Source organism: Peromyscus eremicus, chromosome 8a (assembly GCF_949786415.1).
Source record: "Peromyscus eremicus chromosome 8a, PerEre_H2_v1, whole genome shotgun sequence".
NCBI classification, from domain to species: Eukaryota; Metazoa; Chordata; class Mammalia; order Rodentia; family Cricetidae; genus Peromyscus; species Peromyscus eremicus.
The window spans coordinates 13,190,092-13,210,981 of NC_081423.1; the positions used below are offsets into that span (position 1 = coordinate 13,190,092).

General features: G+C 44.7%; 1 protein-coding gene across 1 annotated transcript in view; it reads left to right on the forward strand.

The window, feature by feature from the left end:
* LOC131916435 (dedicator of cytokinesis protein 2) overlaps positions 1–20,890 on the forward strand; it is a 203,981-nt gene that overhangs the window by 52,354 nt on the left and 130,737 nt on the right. Inside the window, exons 6-9 of the mRNA XM_059269778.1 lie at positions 4,414–4,562; positions 11,044–11,179; positions 13,458–13,612; positions 18,067–18,148. Of these exons, the coding sequence (XP_059125761.1) occupies positions 4,414–4,562; positions 11,044–11,179; positions 13,458–13,612; positions 18,067–18,148 (522 nt within the window). The remainder of the gene's footprint in view (positions 1–4,413; positions 4,563–11,043; positions 11,180–13,457; positions 13,613–18,066; positions 18,149–20,890) is intronic.

A 20,890-nucleotide genomic window follows, 5' to 3' on the forward strand; every position in this document is an offset into this window, starting at 1 on the left:
CCTCATTTCAAAAAAAAAAAAAAAAAAAATCACAATTCGGTTAAGTTTTGACTCATACTACCTCACAATTGGGATGAAAAGTTTAACACATGAAATCCTGTGTGCTGCCGTGAGGACCGGCTTTCAGCACTCAGAGATAGACGTGCATGCACACACGGGCCAAAGCTTAATTCTTCATTTTATTTTTCTCTCTGCCTGTTGTTCCTACTCTGTTCCTCTTCCCCACTGTTTTCCTTTTTCTTCTTCTTTTCAGTTGTTTCTCTTTCCACATTTCCTGATCTTGTCTGTTTACTTCTTTCCTGATGTTCTCCTTTACATCTTTCCTTCTCCTATTTTGTCCTCCTCTCTCTAGTTTTCTCTTATCCCTTTTATACCTCCTAATACAAAGATTTCTATGCAAGAAAAGATTACCTCACAACCACGTTACAGAGTTTCCAAAAACAAGTTACGTAATTTTACATGAGAAGAAATCACATTAGGACCACAAGTTCCATGCTTTTCTTAGAAGCCCACAGGTAGCTAAACATTTTTCTTCACCCCAAAGTCATGATTCTTTTATAGTTGATTAACAACGTTTTAACAAGCCATGTCTAGTTCAGCCAGTTCCTTGTGCGCTGCGGGAAGATGTTCACAGTTTCAGTGTGTGTAACAGATTTCTATTTTCTATCTAGAGGAACCTTCAAGAGTGGTCAGCTAACCATCTCTTTTCTTTTTCACATGATAGAGTCATTTAATTCCCCTTTACAACTTTGTTTTTTCAAGATGCATACAGGGCCTGTGATTAGTTCTGTAAGCTACATGACCAAGGAACGCAGGCCGAACCTTGGGTGTAGGGACATAATCGTTCTCTTTAGCCATCAACCTGTTCTCTCACAGCCAGAATTCATGGGTCTACAATGCATGAAACTGTCTTGTTTTTATTTTTTCATCCTCTGCAAATCTCATATCTAACAAAGAGGAAGGTGACTTTTAGTCTATGGTTGTCTTTTTTTGTATCTCTTCTTGGAGCAATGGGCAGAATCACCTAAACCACTTCCCTAATCATCTTTACTAACTGTCCTAATCACCTATGTCTCTTAGGAGAACTCAAAAAGTCCAGTTAAATCACAGATCTAACTAATCACCATTGCTCTTCTAAAAACCATCTTCAGTATGCTATGCAAGTAAACTGCCCAGTGAGGAGCGGGATTTTCCCAAGAGACAATCACACTCTACTAGATAAAGTGAGATCCTCTCACACAGTGTTCACACCATGCCACACACAGCAGGGCCCGCAGCACAAGCAGGAGGAAGCACAGCAGAAGCAAGGGGCGTTCTGGAGACAATCTCCTGGGGCTTTGCCTCTCCAGGGTTTAGCTTTGCTGTTTGGTGAATTGTTCTCCATATGCTCCATGGCTGACTGCAGCTCCCCTGACGTGGTCACCGGCACGTGTAGATCACTCAAATCATATTTACACAGGCAGAGGAGCAAACAGGATCCTTGTGGCTTGAGTGATTTCTTATTCATCTACAGTACTCTTTACATAGTAGTACTTTACCTCTTTACCCAGGTACTGTAGAAATCCGACATTTTCCTCTAAGAAATGCTTCTATAGCAAGTCAACCATGCCTTCTACCCCACGGTAGGAATAGTTAGCATTAGTCATTTTACTGTTGTGTCTATGACTTTTGCTATATCTGCACAGCATACATGTGACACTTAATACCTAATTGGATGTCCTTTTAGTAGGCGAAGAAAATTTATATGAAGAATGTCATAGCACGCCCTGTCACCCCAATATCACATTTCAGATTACTCTAAGCCAAGTGCATGCATGACAATTCCGTTAATCACTGATTGCCTAGAGTTGGCCTTAGACTCCTTAACCCAGTCCTCACTTCAGATGCCAGTTACAGCCAGGGTCCCCAGGCCATCTGCATTTCTGTTGCAGTTGGCTACAGACTGCGGGATCCCCACCTGGGTGACCCCTTTCTCACGGTAGGTTTCAAGATTCATTAGAATTTCCCAGATATCAGGAAAGTGCTATATGTAAGATGACAACTTTAGTATAAAAGATATAAATCCAGGGTCAGCCCAATGGAAGAGACAGGTAGGGCAGTCATGTCCTCTCTAGTTAATGCACCCTGTCAGTACTACCTGGGATGCTCATGCAGCTTATTGCTCAAGAGTCTTAATTAAAGTTGCATTATGTAGACTCAATGCATTACATCATCTGCTATTGGAGAGATAAGGCAGCTCAGAGTGGGGCTGAAAGTTCTGCTCTCTAATCAATTATGTGGCTGGTTTTTCTGGTCATCAGACCCCATCCTGAAGCTATCTAGGGGTCCACCAAAGTTACATTTTTAGCACAAAACCACCAATGGATGAAAAGAGCTCGTTCAAAACCATGAAAGACATTCCTGTTGTTTAGCATGTATTTTAAAGGCTTTATGAGCGCTGCCCTAAACCAGAGACAAAGGCTAAATATATATGTTTTTCATTATATCACAACACTTTTCCTAAGGGAGAGGTAAAAGTATTTGGCATCGTTAGAAGATTATTTTCCAAATAAGTGCAGTAAAAACAAGATGGGCCAAGGATGGCACTTAGTGTTAGAACACTTGCCTGGGCAGAGGTTCACCTGAGCACTAGTGTGCATCCCTTGCCCTCTGCTCTCCTGTTATGCACAAGATGTGACCAGTTGCTTCAAGCTCCCGCTGTCTTAACTTTCCCACCATGATGGACTGTACTTGGCACTATGAGCAGGAATAAATCCTCCCTCCCTTGAGTTGCTATTTGTCAGGGGATTTTACCGCAGCAACAGGACCAGCAATCAAGAAAACAGAAACCAAGTGTTGTTATTCAGTGCTTATTACAGTACCTATCAAAAAGCTCTGAGTCCCAACCCTTCCTTCTCTGTTAAACAATGAGTTGAGCTGAAGAGATGGCACAATGAATAAAAGTGCTTGCTGTGCAGGCAAGAGGACCCAAGTTCGAATCCCCACACCCTGTGTAAAAGTCAGATGTGCAGTGTGATCATCTGCAGCCCCCCCCCCCCACTGCTAATGTTAATGTGAGATGGGAGGCAGATTTAAGAGAATCCCTGGATTCTCCCAGAGCAGCCAGGCATAACAGCAGGAAAAACTGCAAGAGACTTTGTAGAAGGAGAGGAGCACCATCCAAGGCTTTCCTCTGACCTCTATGCACATGTTGTGGTACATATGTGTCTGCTCACACATCTGTAATACACACACACACACACACACACACACACACACACACACACGATAATAAATGTGCAAGAGGAAACTATGCCTTTCTATTTCTGTTAAAGATGAAAAGAAATGAGGGTCACATGATAGGTCAGGGTTGCTTGATGTTGTATCTTTGTCTACCCACCCTGCATCCCACAGAAGCCATGTCTTAGGCATGCTGCCCTAACAACAGCCCCTTCGATCAGAGAAACCGTTCTGGTTCCCTGTCTTAAAGGACCCAAGCTCTGGAGCTTCCGTTATAGCAGGTGTTCATGATGACGTTCATGTACAACAAGCCCCTTTGTGTTGGAAATTCTCCCACTTTCAGCTTGTCCAGTTACCCGAGAGAGATGACTTAAGCGTAGGGAGATTCGTTTTGGTTCATGGCTTCAGTCATTGATTCTAGCTCCATGATTTGGCGTGGCATCATCGCAGTAGGAACACATGGAGGAGAGGAGCTGTCTACATCATGACGGACAGGAAGCAGAGGTGGGACGTGGGGTCAGAGACTTGATAGAACCTCCAATGATCCACCTCCCAAAGAAGAACCATCAGTGAGGAGCAAACATTTAATACATGCCATTTCATATTCAAATTGTAACCCCTCTCTTGGACACAAGTCAGAAAACTCTGTTTCTTTAGCTATCTTATATGTTTACCAAAATGAATGGAAGGGAATATTTGCAAAATGGACTGTCTTTGAGTACCAGCTTTTGGCTATTAGATTTATTTTTAGTTTTATTTTATATGTATGACTATTTTGCCTCTGTGAATGTCTGTGTGCTGCATGCATGTCTATTCCAGCAGAGGCCCAACGAGGGGTTCAGAGCCTCTGGAACTGGGGATGCAGAGAGTTAGAAGCCACTGTGTGGGTGTTGGGAATCAAACCTAGGCCCTCTAAAGAGCAGCTAGTGTTAATAACTGCTGAGCCATGTTTCCAGCCCTGGCTGTTAGATTTTTATTTTTTAATTGGGAAGAGATTAGGAATAATTCCGCTTTTGGAAAATTCCAGTGGCCCAAGGAGAAGGAATATATTGGTAGCTGAGCATCACTCTGTCTCTTCACAGCTGGGCAAGGCTGGGGAGAGGTCTGATGGCACACTCCTCACTCACGACTGATGCCTAACTTGTTGAATATCTTTAGTGTGAGTAGGCATTCACCATTGTTTCTGTCTCATAGGCCAGCAAGAAGGAACGCTTCCTTCAAGTGCAGTCCATGATGTACGACCTGATGGAATGGCGGTCCCAGCTCCTCTCAGGAACTCTTCCCAAGGATGAGCTGAAGGAGCTGAAGCAGAAGGTCACGTCAAAGATCGACTACGGCAACAAGTACCTCTTGTCTCTGAAGACCTGCTCTCTCCCCAGCCTCTCCTTCTTCCTTCTCTCCCTTAGAGATAGAAGCCTGGTTTCATTTTTAGACTGGGAGTTTGCCACTTTCTATTTGGGAGAAGGCTGTTACCTTCTCCCTGTGTGTGTGTCTGTGTTATTACACCCCGGGGCCCAGGGGCACACAGGCAGAGTGGAGGCTTGCTTATGCAGTCGCTATTACTGGGTTCTGCACAGATTTAGGACACTATTTAACCTACTTCCGAGGGACGGGGGAGTGCAGCCATGCTCCTTCACTTTCAGCTTGCTGCCACTTTAACTCGTGATGGGAGGTTTACTGTCCCATCCCCCATTTGGAGTCACCCACGCCTCCAGCTGACTCACACAGTTACAGAAGTGTTTACCAATGGAAACAGAGGCAAGAGTTGGTTGACATCTGAATGCTCTGGCATTGTGGAGAAAATGAAACAAATTGAGGCAAGGCTGTCCACTGACACCAACAGCAGTAACGTTAGTGTTAGAACTGACACGCGATTGGCGCTTATTAAACACCAGGCTTTGTGCTGAGTTTCTTACAGACATGGTTTCATTTAATTCTTTCAATAACTCTGTAGGGCATGTAGTTTTATTACTCCCATTTTATTCTTCATTTTGGATGAAGGAACTGAGGCTCTTAAAGACATGAGGTTGGGCTGGAGAGATGTCTCCAGAGTTAAGAGCACTCATTATAGTGGGGTGGTGGTAGCACATGCTTTTAATCCCAGCACTCAGGAGGCAGAGGCAGACAAGTCTCTGAGCTCGAGACCAGCCTGGCCTACAAAGCGAGTTCCAGGACAGCCAGGGCTACACAGAGAAACCCTGTCTAAAAAAAAAAATAAAAAATTAAAAAAAAATCACTCGTTGCTCTTACATAGGATGCCAGTTTAGTTCCCAACACATACATGGTGACTCACAATGCTTATAATGCCAGCTCTAGGGGATCCAACCCTCTCTCATGGACTCTGAGAGCATCTGCACTCACACATGTGCATGTATGTGCACACACACGAACACCAATTAAAAATAAAATAACTCATTTTTTAAGGAATGAAGTTAGTTTTTCAGAGTTGCATAGCTAGTCAATGGCACCCCAGGGTGTAGACCGGCAGGGTGTAGGCCCCCAGGGTGTAGACTGGCAGAGTGTAGACCTGTGCTATTGGAAAACTATAAAGCCCCTCTCCCCTTTTTTAATGTCTAAACCCCTATGCATATTTTCACTTATTTCAACATAAATGTGTAAAGCAATTATAATTAGATTGATTTCCTCCTATGTGTGGGTACTGCAGAAATAAAAGTCCCTATCCATTAAGGGCTACCCAGGACTACAGTCCAGTTAGGACTATGTGATGAGCGAACAGCTGTGTATTGTCATGAGTTTGATAACTTAGGAAGCAAGAATGCTGTTCATAGACTTGGAGATGGAAACTAGGGGAAGCTCCTTGAAGGAGATGGTCCTTGGGTTTTGAAGGATGAAGAGGTTTTAAGCTGCCACAAAGGGGGCATCGAGGTATAGGAGAGATCACGGCATGTTCAGAGACTGCAGAAAGGGGAGCTGAACCCTGGGCCTGAGGGGGAGTCTCTAGAGAATAGGAGGACATTCCTTGGTAGTCAGTCAGGCTCTCTTGCCTTCATTGAGTTCACCAGGATGAGGCTCCAATGTAGAAAGCCGAGGCCAGTGGTCACCTGCTTCCCATCCCAGAAGCTTGTCCCTCTGCTGGACCCCTGATGGCATCTTGGAAGTGTGTCCAAATCTGTTTCCACAGCATGTCATCCCACAGTGATAGGGTTTTCCATGCAGCTGCTTCTGCCATGGGTCTGCTAGTGTCTTCAGATGAGGACAGTTGCAGCTGAGCCTGTGGGAACTGAGGGTGTTTTCTACTTTGCAGAATAATCTTCAGACTTTATTTCCTCAGTGGGTCTCCTGAGAAGGTCTAGGGTGGTAGAAATGACCATCATTTAGAGGAAGTCCGCCTCAGTTCCCTTACTGCCCCTCTGGCTGTGGTAGGTATTCCTGAGCCCCTGAGTACCTGGAAGAGCCAATCATCCTCTGTCCTCTGAATCCATGGCTGTCTGAGTCATCTCCGACTCTGTGCTGGGGGGGGGGGTCTCCCACAGTGGTAAGTGAATGAGTGGAAGGTGACAGTGAGAGAGGGGAGAGGAAGACAGCTCCCCCTAAACTAGGCTCCCCTCTGTAACAGTCCCTAGCCCAGTCTGGTGTCTTCAGTTTCAGCCATTCCCTTTGGGGAAGTGACGGATGTCCTACCACGGAGACCAGGGGCCTGAGCTCAGGGGTCCTTTGCTTCTTGTTCCCCTTGCCTGCGGCTTCAGCTGGAAGTGAGAGAACTAGGCACTCTACTGTTGCTCTAGTATCTTGGGCTTGTGGCTCTTGTACAGGATGGATGGCTTCCTTGCATCCAGGAGGCCAGCATCTGGACAGAACTTCAAGGCAGCAAAAAGAACATCAGAGCAGATGGATCTGAGTCTGGGAAAGATGTTGAGTCCCTCCATTCCACTGTTCAGATATCAGACTTCCATTGTATGTAGGGTAGCGTCTTTGGATACAGACTTATGCAATGTGTACTACAGCCTCCAAGTGAAACAGGAAGTGAGCAGGTACGGAGCACTGGTGGCAGCTTCCTGAGTACTCTCTAGTGGGCAGGAATACTTTAATCACCTCCCACATACTAATTCAGCTCATCATACAGTGAGCTTAGAAGGTGGGTACTACCACCATCAGCATTTTCTACAAGGAAACTGAGGCTCACAGGGTACTAGGTGCTTTGACTACAGAGGCAGCAGCCAGGTAGTATAGCTCCAGAGTCCAAGTGCTTCGGTCCTGTGTTCTTCCCCAAGGGTCTGCGTGGCTTAGTGAGGGAGGCAGAGAAGCCAAGAGACACTTTGGGTGAGAAGACATACTTACCTATCAAGAGTGGAGTGCACACAGACAAGAGGGATAAGGAAACGAAGTGGGTGACAACTGCCCTGACTGACAAGCAATACGTCACTTCCTGGGTGTTCCAATCGCCTCTGTTGCTATGGGAAACACTCTAATTGAAAGCAACTCAAGAGTGAAAAGGATTTATGTGGCTTACACTTCTAGGGCACAGTCCATCATTGTGAGAATTCAAGGCAGGTACTCAAACAGGAGCTTGAAGGAGAATTCGTAGAGGAATTCTGCTTTCTGTCTCACTCACTCATAGGCTCATGCTTAGATAGCACAGAACCACCTGTCTGGGGATGGTGCTACCCACAGTGGGCTGCAGCCTCCTGCATCAATTAGTAATCAAGATAGTTCCCCACAGACATATGCATAGGCCAATGGTCCTCAACCTCCCTAATGCTGAGATCCTTTAACATAGTTCCTTATGTTGTGGTGACCCTCAACCATAAAATTATTTCACTGCTACTTTATAATTGTAATTTTTCTACTGTTATGAATCATAACAAATATCTGATATGCAACCCCTGTGGGGGTCATAACCTGCAGGTTGAGAGCCACTGACATAGGCCAACCTGCTCTAGGAAGTTCCTCAATTGGTGACTGGTCAAGCTGACAATTAAAACTAACTAGGACACTAGGTGAAGGGTTGCAGTGGTTAATCTCGACTGTCACTTGATTGGATTACTAAATGCTGAGGATTAATAAAACGTTAGTTCAAGTGTGTCTGTGAAGGTGTTGCCAGGGATCCTGAGGACTCAGACTGTTTTAATTCCTTGACAGATTCATAGTATGGCAGCATTATTGGGAGGTGATGAGAGGAAGTAGGTGTCTATGGGATATGTTCTTGGGAGCTACATCTTACCCTGCTCCCAGCCTGGATCCCCTTTTCTCTCCTTCAAGGCCACCATAATGTGATCTGTACTGCTCCATCATCATGTCCCCAGCATGATGGGCTGACACCTGAATTGGTGAGCCAAGGCAAAATCTGTGTCCCTAAAGCATTTGGTCACAACAACCAGAAGGTCTGGTTAACACAAGTGGTCACGAGAAACTCAGAGCAACGGTCAGGGAAATGGGTGGCGAATGCAGACAAGTGCTAGGAAGGAGCCTTGAGGGCCTCGTAGAGCAGCCTGGATTTGTTCAGTGTGTAATAGTGAGCTTGGCAAAATCTAGTATAGGTTTCCTTTATGCTCTTTCTTTTAAAAATATTTGTGGGGTGGGGGAGGGTTTCCTGTCGTACCCCTCCTCAGATTTGTAGTATTACTTTCTTGAACAGAAGAGAGCAATGGGGCTCCCTCCTGAGGAGACCACATCAAAACATCCTGTTCCCCCAAATGAATAAATGCTGATTCAGTACAGAGGTGTCCACTTGAAAGACAGCCTCCGCTGCTCCCAGGTTCTAAGAGAGAATGACAGTGAACAAGCTCTTCCATATCCAAGCAACGGGAAAACCTCAAATGACTTCTCAAAGTCCCAAGACAGCTGGACCTGCGAGGATGTTTTATTCATTCTCTTCAGAACCAAATCCACTTTGATCAATTTTGAGGGGAAGAGCTAGAGAGATCGGGAGGCTGAATTATGTATCGGCTCTGCTCCATGTTTTCTGAGTCACACGAGCCTCTGCTCAGCATTAGCTGAGTGCATTTATCCCCCTTGGCATCGCTGTCTGGGCAGCATGGCCATGCAATGTTATGAGTCATATCTAGCTGGGAGTTAATTTCCTAATGAATGTCCAAATGGGTGATCCTTGGCTCTCTCCTGTTTGTATTTGGATGAGATGCAAGGTGTGCCTCCAATTCTGGTGCTTAAATAAGAGTGAAGACGTAATCTCCTTCGTTTGCCCTTGATGTCCTTCTGAAGTCTGGTATGTTGTGATGGGACCTAGCAAGATGACTGTTGGCCTTCTCTGAACCTCCAGCTCTTCTGACCTTTCTTCTGAGCATGGATGATTGACACTCTCTAACCAGTGTCAAGTGCAAGAGGAGCTTCAAGTTACAACCTGCCAGCCGGCTCCTCCTCCCAGCCAATCCATACACTGCTCCTAGGAGCAGAGAAGTTTACAGCAGAGGGTCAGACAGCAGGCAGGGAGCTGGGTTAGCTTGTATCAACACTGTGATTTCGAGAAAACTAACCCGCTCCCTCTTCTTAGTCTCTTTTAAATCTGGAAAATGGGACTACTAACAGAACCTGCTTTTCAGGGTTGTGGGGGGTGGTGAGTGTGCCACAGCTGAAGATAGTTGATGCTCGTGACTTTCCTGTCAGTGCTGTTGGTATCTCCGATGACAGGCAGAGTGACGGGTGCTGTTGACACAGATCAATGTCAAAGAAGTGAAAGCCTGTGGCCTGAAGCCAAGCAGCTGAAGAGCAGGCAGTGGGTAGCAATCACTGTATCTCAGATTGTTTGACCCCAACAACCATTTTCACTTATTTGTTAAATGATATAGGAATACCTCTGTGTGTGTGTGTGTGTGTGTGTGTGTGTGTGTGTGTGTGTGTGTGTGTGTGTAGTAAAACATTAAACAATCTGAGATACTGCAAATGCTTCCTTTGACTTCTCCAGGTCTCCCAGCCCCAGGCCCTCTGCTTTTTTCCTGGGTAACCCATATCTGTGGTTTGGTCCTTTTGCATCTGATCTTTGTTCATAGCTATTCTTTTTTTTTTTTTTTTAAGATTTATTTATTTATTATGTATACAGTGTTCTGTCTGCATGTATGCCTGCAGGCCAGAAGAGGGCACCAGATCTCATTACAGACGGTTGTGAGCCACCATGTGGTTGCTGGGAATTGAACTCAGAACCTCTGGAAGAGCAGCCAGTGAGTGCTCTTAACCTCTGAGCCATCTCTCCAGCCCCATAGCTATTCTTATACACACAACTAGGACACACATCTGACTAGGTTTGTCATTATTCTGTTTTCTGTGGCTTGATTTATTTCACATAAAATACACTATTTTTCCACGTTTTATTTTGTTCATGGAGATATTTTACTAGACATGCCAAAACTACATACTATCTTTGTGTGTGCATGTTTTCATGTACGCAGATGCACATGTGTGTGCAGATGCAGACAGAGGCGAGAGGACAACCTGAAGTGTCCTTCTTCAGGATCCATCCACCGATTCTCATTTATTTGTGTTATACAGGGTCTTTCACTGGCCGAGAACTCACGAAGTTTACTAGGCTGGCCAGCCAGTGAGCTCTAGGGATCTGCTTGTTTCTCCAGCGCTGGGATTACAAGCATCTACCACCATACCTGCTTTTGTTCTGTGGCTTCAGAGAATCTAACTCAGGTCCCCTTGCTTGGAAAGAGCATTTTCCTGACTGAGCTATCTCACCAGCCCCCAAACGATACATTTTTAAACTCCACTCCCTAGTTTTCCATTACTGATCAGTTTACTTAGCCATTTCCCTTTTCCTAGAGGTTTTAGCTTTTAATCAACCCTTTGCTGCAGAAGACACCCTAAAGGCCTCTACAGTGAGTGTCACCTCCGGTTCTTGCCTTACAGAATCCTTGAGCTCGATCTGATTGTCAGAGATGAAGATGGAAACATACTGGACCCTGATAACACCAGCATCATCAGCTTGTTCCATGCTCATGAGGAGGCTACTGAAAAGATCACAGAGCGCATCAAAGAAGAAATGGTGAGCTTCGTTCTGGAGGCTTTGGCCAAGCAAAGCTGGCCTTTAGCACATCCTAAACTTAAAATATAATAGGCCAGTGGACTGCACTGTGTCATTCAGAGGGCCATCTGTCCTACAACCTGAGATGATCAGCAATAATGCAGGCTTTATTAAGTTTGTGTACTTAGATCTGTAAGTCATCAGGCATGCATCTCACAAGTAGTTAAATGCCAGGCATGTTTCTCAGTCTTGGAGCTTTTAGGTTCTAGAGTAAAGAAGAGAAGAAAGATAGCAAAAAATGTAAATTAATTAGTTAAAAATTAATTGCAGCTAACAAGAAAATACAATAAAGTAGACACTGTGAGTCAGGGGTTGCTCTTAAAGGTTTGGGCAGGAAAGGTCTCTTGGAGGAGTGAAAGAATAATGTGGAAGCCACCAGTACTGAGGAGATCTGGTGGCCAGGCAGAGGAAATAGGTGCTCCAGGCAGGGGAAGCAGCAGGTGCTCCAGGCAGGGGAAGCAGCAGGTGCTCCAGGCAGGGGAAATAGCAGGTGCTCCGGGCAGGGGAAGCAGCAGGTGCTCCAGGCAGAGGAAATAGCAGGTGCTCCAGGCAGAGGAAATAGGTGCTCCAGGCAGGGGAAATAGCAGGTGCTCCAGGCAGGGGAAGCAGCAGGTGCTCCAGGCAGGGGAAACAACAAATGCAAAGGCACTGAGGGAAGGTGGAATTCTGAAGTCCAGTGTGGGCAGGCACGGTCAGCTATGCGGAGTGAACTGAATTGCAGAGGTAGGCAGCAGAGTCTGGCTCCAGAGCAGCCTGGGGGATTGTGGGAAAGAGCTCAGATGTCAGTCTAAGTAGGATGGCAAGCCAGGAAAAGACTTCAAGGAAGATTAAGTCTGGTTTACATTTAAAAATGGTCACTTTAGCTGTCGTGTATTTTTATCTTAATTTAAAACTTTGTTTTTAAGAAACCTGTAAATAAAAACATCATGCACCAAAATCAGTTATTCATGGATAAGTGCATAAAAAATAGATTTGATAGTGAAAACGAAGAATCTAATGTGGAGCTCTGTGGTCTCGGAATGGTGGTTCTAACTGTATAGTTCATTAAGATGTATAGACTTTGGCTCTGGTTAATCGCGGTGAGTTTTTGGAAAGCAACTGCATTTTGGTGGCATTGCTGTCATGTAGTAAAATCCACTCTCTCTGAGCGTCACTTAGGTGGATGTTAGTGATACATGGTGGTGGATATTCCACTCAACAGTTAGCATACAGACAGTGCTACCACCTTCCTGACAAACTTCTTCACGCACCTTCCTCATCCCTAAGTCCAGCAACCCCTAATTTGTACTCTTTTGCTAGTTCTGACTCTTCTAGAGCTTCCGAGTAGAATATCCAGCGTTATTTCTCTTGGACATTTCTGACTTAGCACATTGCTTTGGGAATTCATTTTAGTATGCATACTAGTAAACATTTTGGTTCTTTTCAGTGCTGAGCCAGGCTATTGCTGACCTAATGTTGGTGTGTTTATCACTGGTCATGCTGACGGTCTACATCACTGTCTGATTGTAGGGTGTTCGGGTAGTTGCCCATGTGCAACTGGCATAATACTGCTAAGAGCATTGTCTTAGTGTTTCTGTTGCTGACCAAAAGCAACTTGAGGAAAGGGTTTACTTCATCTTGCAACTCAGAGGACACACGCCATCACTAAAGGGAGTCAGGGCTGGCACTCAAGGGAGGAACAGGAGCAGAGGCCGTGGAGGAACACTGCTTACTATCCTGCTCCTCATAGCTTGCTCAGCCTGCTTTCTTATTCAACTCAGGACTACCTGCCCAGACATGCCACTGCCCACAGTGGGCTATGCCCTCTTCTCTCAGTTAGCAATCAAGAACATTCTTGACACACACACTTGCCTGTGGGCTAATGCTATGGAGGGATTTTCTCAGCTGAGAGTCTTCCTTTTCAAGTGAATTTAGCTTGTGTCAAGTTGACATGAAATTAGCCAAAACACAAGCACTTACAAACATCATATGTTTTCTTTATGGCTTGTGCTTTTTATGTCACTAACTTCATGGGAAATTATGGGTCAGTGGTGACGTCTCCCAAGATAGGAAGATGAAAGCAGGATCAAAGTGACAACCCTCAGACTGCAGACACTTATGGTGGTTGAACTGGCTGGATGTTCAACTATTCAGGCTTAAGTGGAGGGGCTCCTCATACTCTGCACAGCGTTCTGTTGTTTTAAGTAGTACTGGGATAACTTGTTTATCTTCCTTTCTTCTTCTTCTTTCTATGCTTCAGTCAAAAGACCAGCCCGATTATGGGATGTATTCTCGAATCTCCTCATCTCCCACCCACAGCCTCTACGTCTTTGTGAGAAACTTCGTGTGCAGAATTGGGGAGGATGCTGAGCTCTTCATGTCCCTCTATGACCCCAACAAGCAAAGGGTCATAAGGTCAGTGTGTTCAGTGTGTCCTGGCTTCTCTCCTATGGGAAGTTGGTCTTGGCAGTGCACAGAGGATCTTTTCTTCCCACCATTCTTTGTGGAGTAATTCCTGCCAGAAAAGAAACTGAGCATCAAAGAAGGTGTGGGAGAACTCCTTTGGAGGGTGTGGGAGTTGGGTGGAAGTGCTATTTGCCCCTAGATTTCTTTTCTCAGTGGGTTTATGGTTATGATAATGTGTTTTTGGTTACAAAAAATTACAAGATTCAGATAAATAGCAATGGGCAGAATAAAAGTACCTGTCTTTAAAATGTGAGCTGAGAAATGAATGGTGAAAAATCTCAACCCTCCATAAAGGCTCATATCCCTGTTCTTCTGTCTGATTTTCCTCAACCCCAGTGAGGCTGCTAAACAGTCTTACCCCGGAGCCTGCTGCTTGCAAACTGTGAGCATTGACCTCTCTGGGCCGTTGCTTTCAGGCTTTAATGAGAAAAAGCACAGGTGAATATGGGCACAGCATACCAATGGGCCATTGACTGCTCTTGGGAATGGAGGAAGTGAAGGAATTTCTGGGTGCCTCAGCTCAAGGAGGGGAAATCCCTTGGGAATCTTGAAGAAGATTGTCACCCCTGGCTCCATCCCCCTTCCCTGGGCTTGTGGCTCAGCCAATCCTTGCTGTGAGGTGATCCTTGTCTGTTTCTACGCAGTGGGAGTTTTGGAGCAATAGTCCCTGTCTGATATATTAACATGGAGCTGGATTATGCTCTTTCCATGTTTATGGGAAAAATGACATTTTCCTAGTTCAGTGTTGAGGTGGTTAGATGAAGTCACAGGCAGTGCCTAGTGAATAGTGGTGCTTTAGTTAACAGTGGTTCTCAACTGTTAACCACGGAGATGGTGAAACATGGCAGGGCTGTTCAGCTAGGATGACTGCACTGGCCAAGGTCTGTATTCAATCTCATTTGATCCAGAGTGAAATCTGGGTGAGAAGGTGAACCTTGAAGAGGTCAGAAAACATGCCCAAAGTCACACATGTTTATAAATGACAGAGCTGAAGCTTATACCCATGCCCACCTTACTTCAAAGACAAGTTATATTCCATTTAATTTCGCCTCCCAGGTATGAGTTGTACCATATATTTTATGGTTACCACCAGAGTTTCAGCTCCACTCCTGTGGAAAGCTAGACTTTATCATACATCTAAGTCTCTATCATTCACCTGGCTCAGTTTTAGTAGATGTGATGCTAGAACTAGATACGTGATCACATCCACTAGATACTAGAAATAAACTAGTTCCTGCTCCTTTAGGGCTCTTGAGTCGTGTGTCACGGGCTCCTTGCTATCTCCTAAAAATTGTGCTGGAGGCACCGGTGAAAAAGGGTCTTGACAGCACTGTTAGGACCCCTGTGTCCCTTAGATATGTGACAACTTGCGTCTGCTTTGGTGAGGGTGCCTGGCCCCCCTGGCCCACTCAATGATGGATGGCCTCAGCCAGCTTTGTGGAGGGAGGCCATAGATCATAGAGAGGGCCGCTTTGCTCCCTGATGTATCACCCTGGATGATATGCTCTATGGGATGTGTCTGAGTGATGCCTTTGAGAGTGCCTGGGACACAGGGCAGCCCTTAGGAAGAGCAGAAAGGGGGGGGGGGGCGCAAAAGCGCCAAGATCATGAAAATGCAGAACAGGTGAAAACAAAGCCCAGAAGAGAGGCCTGGAACACCCTAGTGCTAGTCTGACGTGGCCTAGATGCTCTTTTTCTCAAAGTGAAATCTCCATTCCTACCCACTCTACCCACTCTTAACCTGCTGTCCCAACCAGAAGTTAAGGCATCCTCTGTGGGGGCTCAGATGTGTTCTGGAGACAACTTGTCTGGTACTGATCTTCCCATGTCAGGACCACTTGTGGCCAGGTTCCCAGGATCCCCCAAGAGATCTGGTTGGAAATTGAAAATACAATTTTGTAGGACAAAAACTCAGTGGCCCAGGCATGAGGCCAGTCCTGAGCTTCTGTTCCCTAGAGTTTAAGAGGATGGGACAATCCTTCCTCCTCACCTGTGTCAGTGGCTCAACCCTTAAGATTCTATCATCAGCTCTTCTTGAGCAAGAATGGATGGGAGCAGTTCAGCCCTCTAAATTGCTTTTCTTATTTATGATTACATTTCTCTCCGAAGGAAATTGCTGGGGCCTGCTGTTTAGACGTAGCAGGCTGGTCAGAAAGGGGATGGCTACATGTGATGAAAGGTACTGGACTGAACCCAGGCACTTCAATAAGAGCAATCCATAAATAACCAAGGGGAATCATTTACATTTTTTTGACAGAGCCTCCTTGGATAGTTTGCTATCAATCCCATTGAAAATTTTAGCTCTTACAAAAAAAAAATGAAATTGTATACTTAATTTGATTGTGTTTTGACTATTGGTTGACTGAAGGCTGGACCCCATGTGCTCTAGGTTCCATGTCCTTCTCTAGTTTTGTTCCAGCTACTCTGGTTAACATTGTGAGTAAGTCTGGCTGGCTGGAGTAGGCGTGTCGTCTCAGCTATCCTGGAGACTGAGGCAAAGGGATTGTGAGTTCAAGGCCACTCTGGGAAACTTAGCAAGACCTAATTAACAACAACAGGACCGAGGGTATAGCTCTGTAGCTGAGTACTTACCTGGCATGCACAAGCCCATGGCTTCAATACCCACTGTTTTCAAAATAAGCAAAAACAAAAACAATAACCTAACAATAAAACTCCAAACAAACAAATACCATTCTGAGTTGAAGGAAGGTGTGTGTGTGTGTGTGTGTGTGTGTGTGTGTGTGAGAGAGAGAGAGAGAGAGAGAGAGAGAGAGAGAGAGAGAGAGAGAATCTAAGTAAGGCAGTTTTCTTTCACCTGACTGAATTCTTTCATGCTGCCTACTGGATTGAATTTATATTGTTATTTTAATTTTCTTAATTCAAATTAGTGGGCGTTTATTTGGCACCAACTGTATGCTTCTGGATGGCATAGAACATCTAATGACTCAACTCAGCAAAGTGTACTATGCTTCTAAGTAACATTAGTACTGACCCCTCCTCAGTCTTTCTGGCCTGGTGGACCAGGTAGTCCTTACCACACAGGGTGTATGTGGTTGATGGCAAATGATGATGCCTGAGTCTTGTGGGATCTCTGAGTGATGGGTTGTCACCATTTTCTCATATAATTCTTCACTGAATTTCCATCACTTTAGAGTTTTCTTCAAAGTTTGTTATATTTTACATGTATGTGTGTGCCTATTTGTTTCTTTGGGGTTTGTTGTTGTTGTTGTTTTGTTTTATTTTTTTAAGACAAGGTTTCTTTATGTAATGGTCCTGGCTGTCTTGGAACTCACTCTGTAGACCAGGCTGGCCTCGAACTCACTGAGATCCACCTGCTTCTGCTTCCCAAATGCTGGGATTAAAGACATGTGCCACCACTGCCTGGCATGTGTGTGCCTATTTGTATGCATACTATGTTCGTGAAGATGCCTGCAGAGTCCAGATGAGGGTATCAGATACCCTGGAACTGGAGTTACATGCCAATGTGAGCTTCTGCATTGTGGGTGCTGAGAACCAAACCTGGGTCCTTTTCAAGAACAGCAATACTCATAAACCCTGATCCATCTCTCCAGCCCCCTCCATTAGTTTTAAGATAGAGTCAAAATCCCAAATGATCTACAAGGTCCATTTACTCTGGTTCTCTTTATATTTTTCCCATACCATTTAACTCATAAAGCTCTTTCTTAGACTCCTTCTATGACTTTTGCATACAACTTTACCTCACCTGAAACCTTTTCTAGTCCATGCTCAATGTGATTACATGTGTTTTCCTTAGCAAAGATGTCTCTAACCACCCAGACTAGGGCAAGACTTTTCAATGTGCATTCTTATAACATCTTGAATTTTACAGCACACTTGCATATCATTATTATGTGGTTGGCAAATAACATTAGAATAGTTTATTTAAATGTATCAAAGGTAACAACTCTATGGTCCATCACAGTAAGACATTCTATCAGAATGTAGAAACACTTGTACATTCAAAGGATAACTTCAAAAATCCAAATCCAGGCTCAGTCTCAGAGAGAGAGCAGACTGGAAAGGGAGAAGTGCTCTTGGTGTTCTGTTGAGTCTGCTAAAATCCTTTCCTTTCTCATCTCTGACTTTGTCAATAACCTCTACAGAGTATGCAGCTGCTCGGCAAAAATACTAGGCAGCTGTGCCAGAAAGTTCTTAGTAGTTGGGGAGGAAAGGTGTGCATGGATACGCATATGTTCATAATTCTTCCCACGCTTAATGTCTGTCTCCCAACATAACTTATCCTTCAGAGGAAAAGATCTTCCTCAAACCCTGCCCTGTCTCCAGTAGCCACTAGACTACGGTGCTGAAAACGTAACTGATGCTCATGTGTATCTTTGAATGGATGCCCCACCTGTAACAGGCTGCTACTCTTCCTCCCACAGTGAGAACTACCTGGTGCGATGGGGCAGCAAAGGATTCCCAAAGGAGATTGAGATGCTCAATAACCTGAAGGTGGTCTTCACGGTGAGTGTGTATTCTCTGTTCACTGTGCTCTACACACCCAATGATCTGGCCTTGGGAAAGCGGCTGGTTGGGCATTGATCAGGACGGAGCAGAGGCTCCATGCAGAGCTGTGTTCTGGCTTTATATAGGGATTCATTGCTCATGGAATCATCGTGTGTCCTGAAGATGTCACTGGGAAGATAGGTCTTCTCCTTTGCTCTTTCCCCTTCCTATCGTTCTCACTCCCTTACACACTGACAACACAGTGCCGTGTAAGCAAGCGTGGCGCCCTGATCAGCAATGGCTAGGTGACCGGGGCGCAGAAGCTGCTATTTTTGATTTTCTAGTTAATTCACAAGTAAATCTAATTTTCTTTTTTTGGTTCAGGCCTTTCTGAGAACACTTCTAAAATACATCAGGAAAAAAAAAATAGGATCTTTCGAGAACATTGGCTGCTTTAGTCAGTTGGACATTCTGAATATCATTAAGTCACAGGTAGCTAAGGACCTGGCAAGTCCTTAGGATCATCCTTCTAAACACTAATACTTAATAAACATGACTTATATGTAGAAGGATAAAATCAATTGTTATTTGGATGGGTTATTTCTATCTGCATGTACACCTTTATGTCAGAAGAGGGCATCAGATCTCATTATAGATGGTTGTGAGCCACCCTGTGGTTACTGGGAATTGAACTCAGGACCTCTGGAAGAGGAGCCAGTGCTCTTAACCTCTGAGCCATCTCTTCAGCCTGGATGGGTTATTTCTGAGAGTGAACTTGACCCTTGAGCTCTGAGTAGTGAACAGAATGAGACAAGGGTTATAATTTCAAGCAGAGACCTCTCTCTCCTGTCCATTCTTCACTAAGGATACAAGCACTGTCTGCAAGCTCCTTTGGGGAGAATGCTACATGCCTTTCTGCTCAGTTGCCTGCATTAGACAGGGAAATTACGGAGGAGGAGCTGGGATGGGTTTTGGCATTGACCAAACCGATGAGTTGGATCCAGAAGTGACCGACACGCTAGATTAAGCTACCTTGCTCTACAATAATTTTCCTGTTACAGCCCATTAAGTGCAGTGTCTTGTGTTACATTGTGATTAGATTGGGGTATAGTTGATTTATTTTGTTTGTTATTTCCTGAAAAAATAGGCCAGAGGCATGGAGTGGGATCATAGGTCCTAATTGCTTAGACAGAGTTTTCTTGGCGTATACAAATGTGCTTCAATCTTGTATATCTGTACTAGTTAGAAGGAGGAGCCTATTTATTTGCTTGATAAATAGGAGAGTCCCACAGGGCTCCGTGATTAAACCAGGAGACATATGTTTCATGAGATGGGGAGGACAGGGAATCAATCAGTGCTTTGCTGTGCAGAGGACCAATCCGTGATATGAGCTTGAAGGAAAGAGCATGGGCAAGTTTGTGGCACACAGGATTAGTGAGAATGGGAGTGTGGCGTCACAGAATTCTGTGGTGCCACACCTCTGCTCCTCAGAACAAGTGAACTTGAGACCTTCAGTTGATTGGTTGGACAGACTGATGCTTCCCTCGCTTGAGATGATTGACAGCTTCATTTGAAATCTGAAAGGCCATGGTACTCTTGTGTTTTGTATGGATTCAAGAGCCAAATGTAAGCTCAGGGCCTGCTGCTAGGGTACAGCAGCCAGCATGCTGATGAAACCTCTGCTCTCAGGTCCACTGGTGGGGGTCCTGAAATAATCATAAATTATTAATAATAATTGACATCAAATTAATTCATTTTTTATTAGTTTTATTAAAAAACCCTTATACTTTGGTCTTACAAAATTCCAACATTTGGGGGGGAAGTTGAACAATAGAACTTAGAATAAGCATCATCTGCTGCAATTACCAGGTCATCAGCATGCCTTTCCCTTCCCAGTCCTCTTTCCTCTGCTTCAGACTGCAGGAAAGTAGTTTTTTTTTTTTTTTTTGGAAAGTAGATTTTTAAAATTAACTAATGAATTAACACAAAATAAAATTTACTAATATAAAATAAATAAATAAATGAGCAAATACACAGCAGCAATGTCAGAAAGCAATCCAAATCCAAAGGCAATTAAAACAGAGTGACATGATGTTGTATGACTGCAAGCCACTTTGAACTGGGTGTCATAGTGATGTTTACTTAAGACGGACATGAGCTATGACCTGGCAGCTGTGGCACTAATTGGCCTTCTTTCTCTACTCTCTGGGTGCTTGCTCTCTCTGGTCTCCTATTTGGGGTCAGGGTTGAGGCTCCTTGGGCCTGAGAAGCTGGCATATGGTTCTGGCTGGCTGATGGCTGATGTCTCCTCCATCTGCTTCCTGAGAATTTCCCCTCCTTGGCCTGCAGTAGGAAAATGGGGTGTATCATGAGGCCTCCTACACTTTAACTCAGTCTGAAGCTTCGGGAGAGAGGACTGAGGAGGGAAAGGCATGCTGATGCACCTGTTGTTATAGGGAGCGATGCTTATTTTAAGTTCTATTGTTCGGCTTTTCCCCAAATGTTAAAACTTTGTGAGACCAGATGGGGCAGGGACTGGGATGGGGCAGGCTTAGACTGGAGCTTACACTCTCAGTAAGGATTGCTATTTACACACCACCCCAAGAATTCCACCTGAGCTGTGAAGTGTGTGTTCAGGCAGTTTCACTGTGGTGTATAGACTATTCAGATTCTCTAGAACCAGGGATCCTCCCAAGCAGCTCTTAAAGAACTGTATTTCCCTTGAGGACAAGTGACATCTTTTCTTGGAGTATGGGGAGA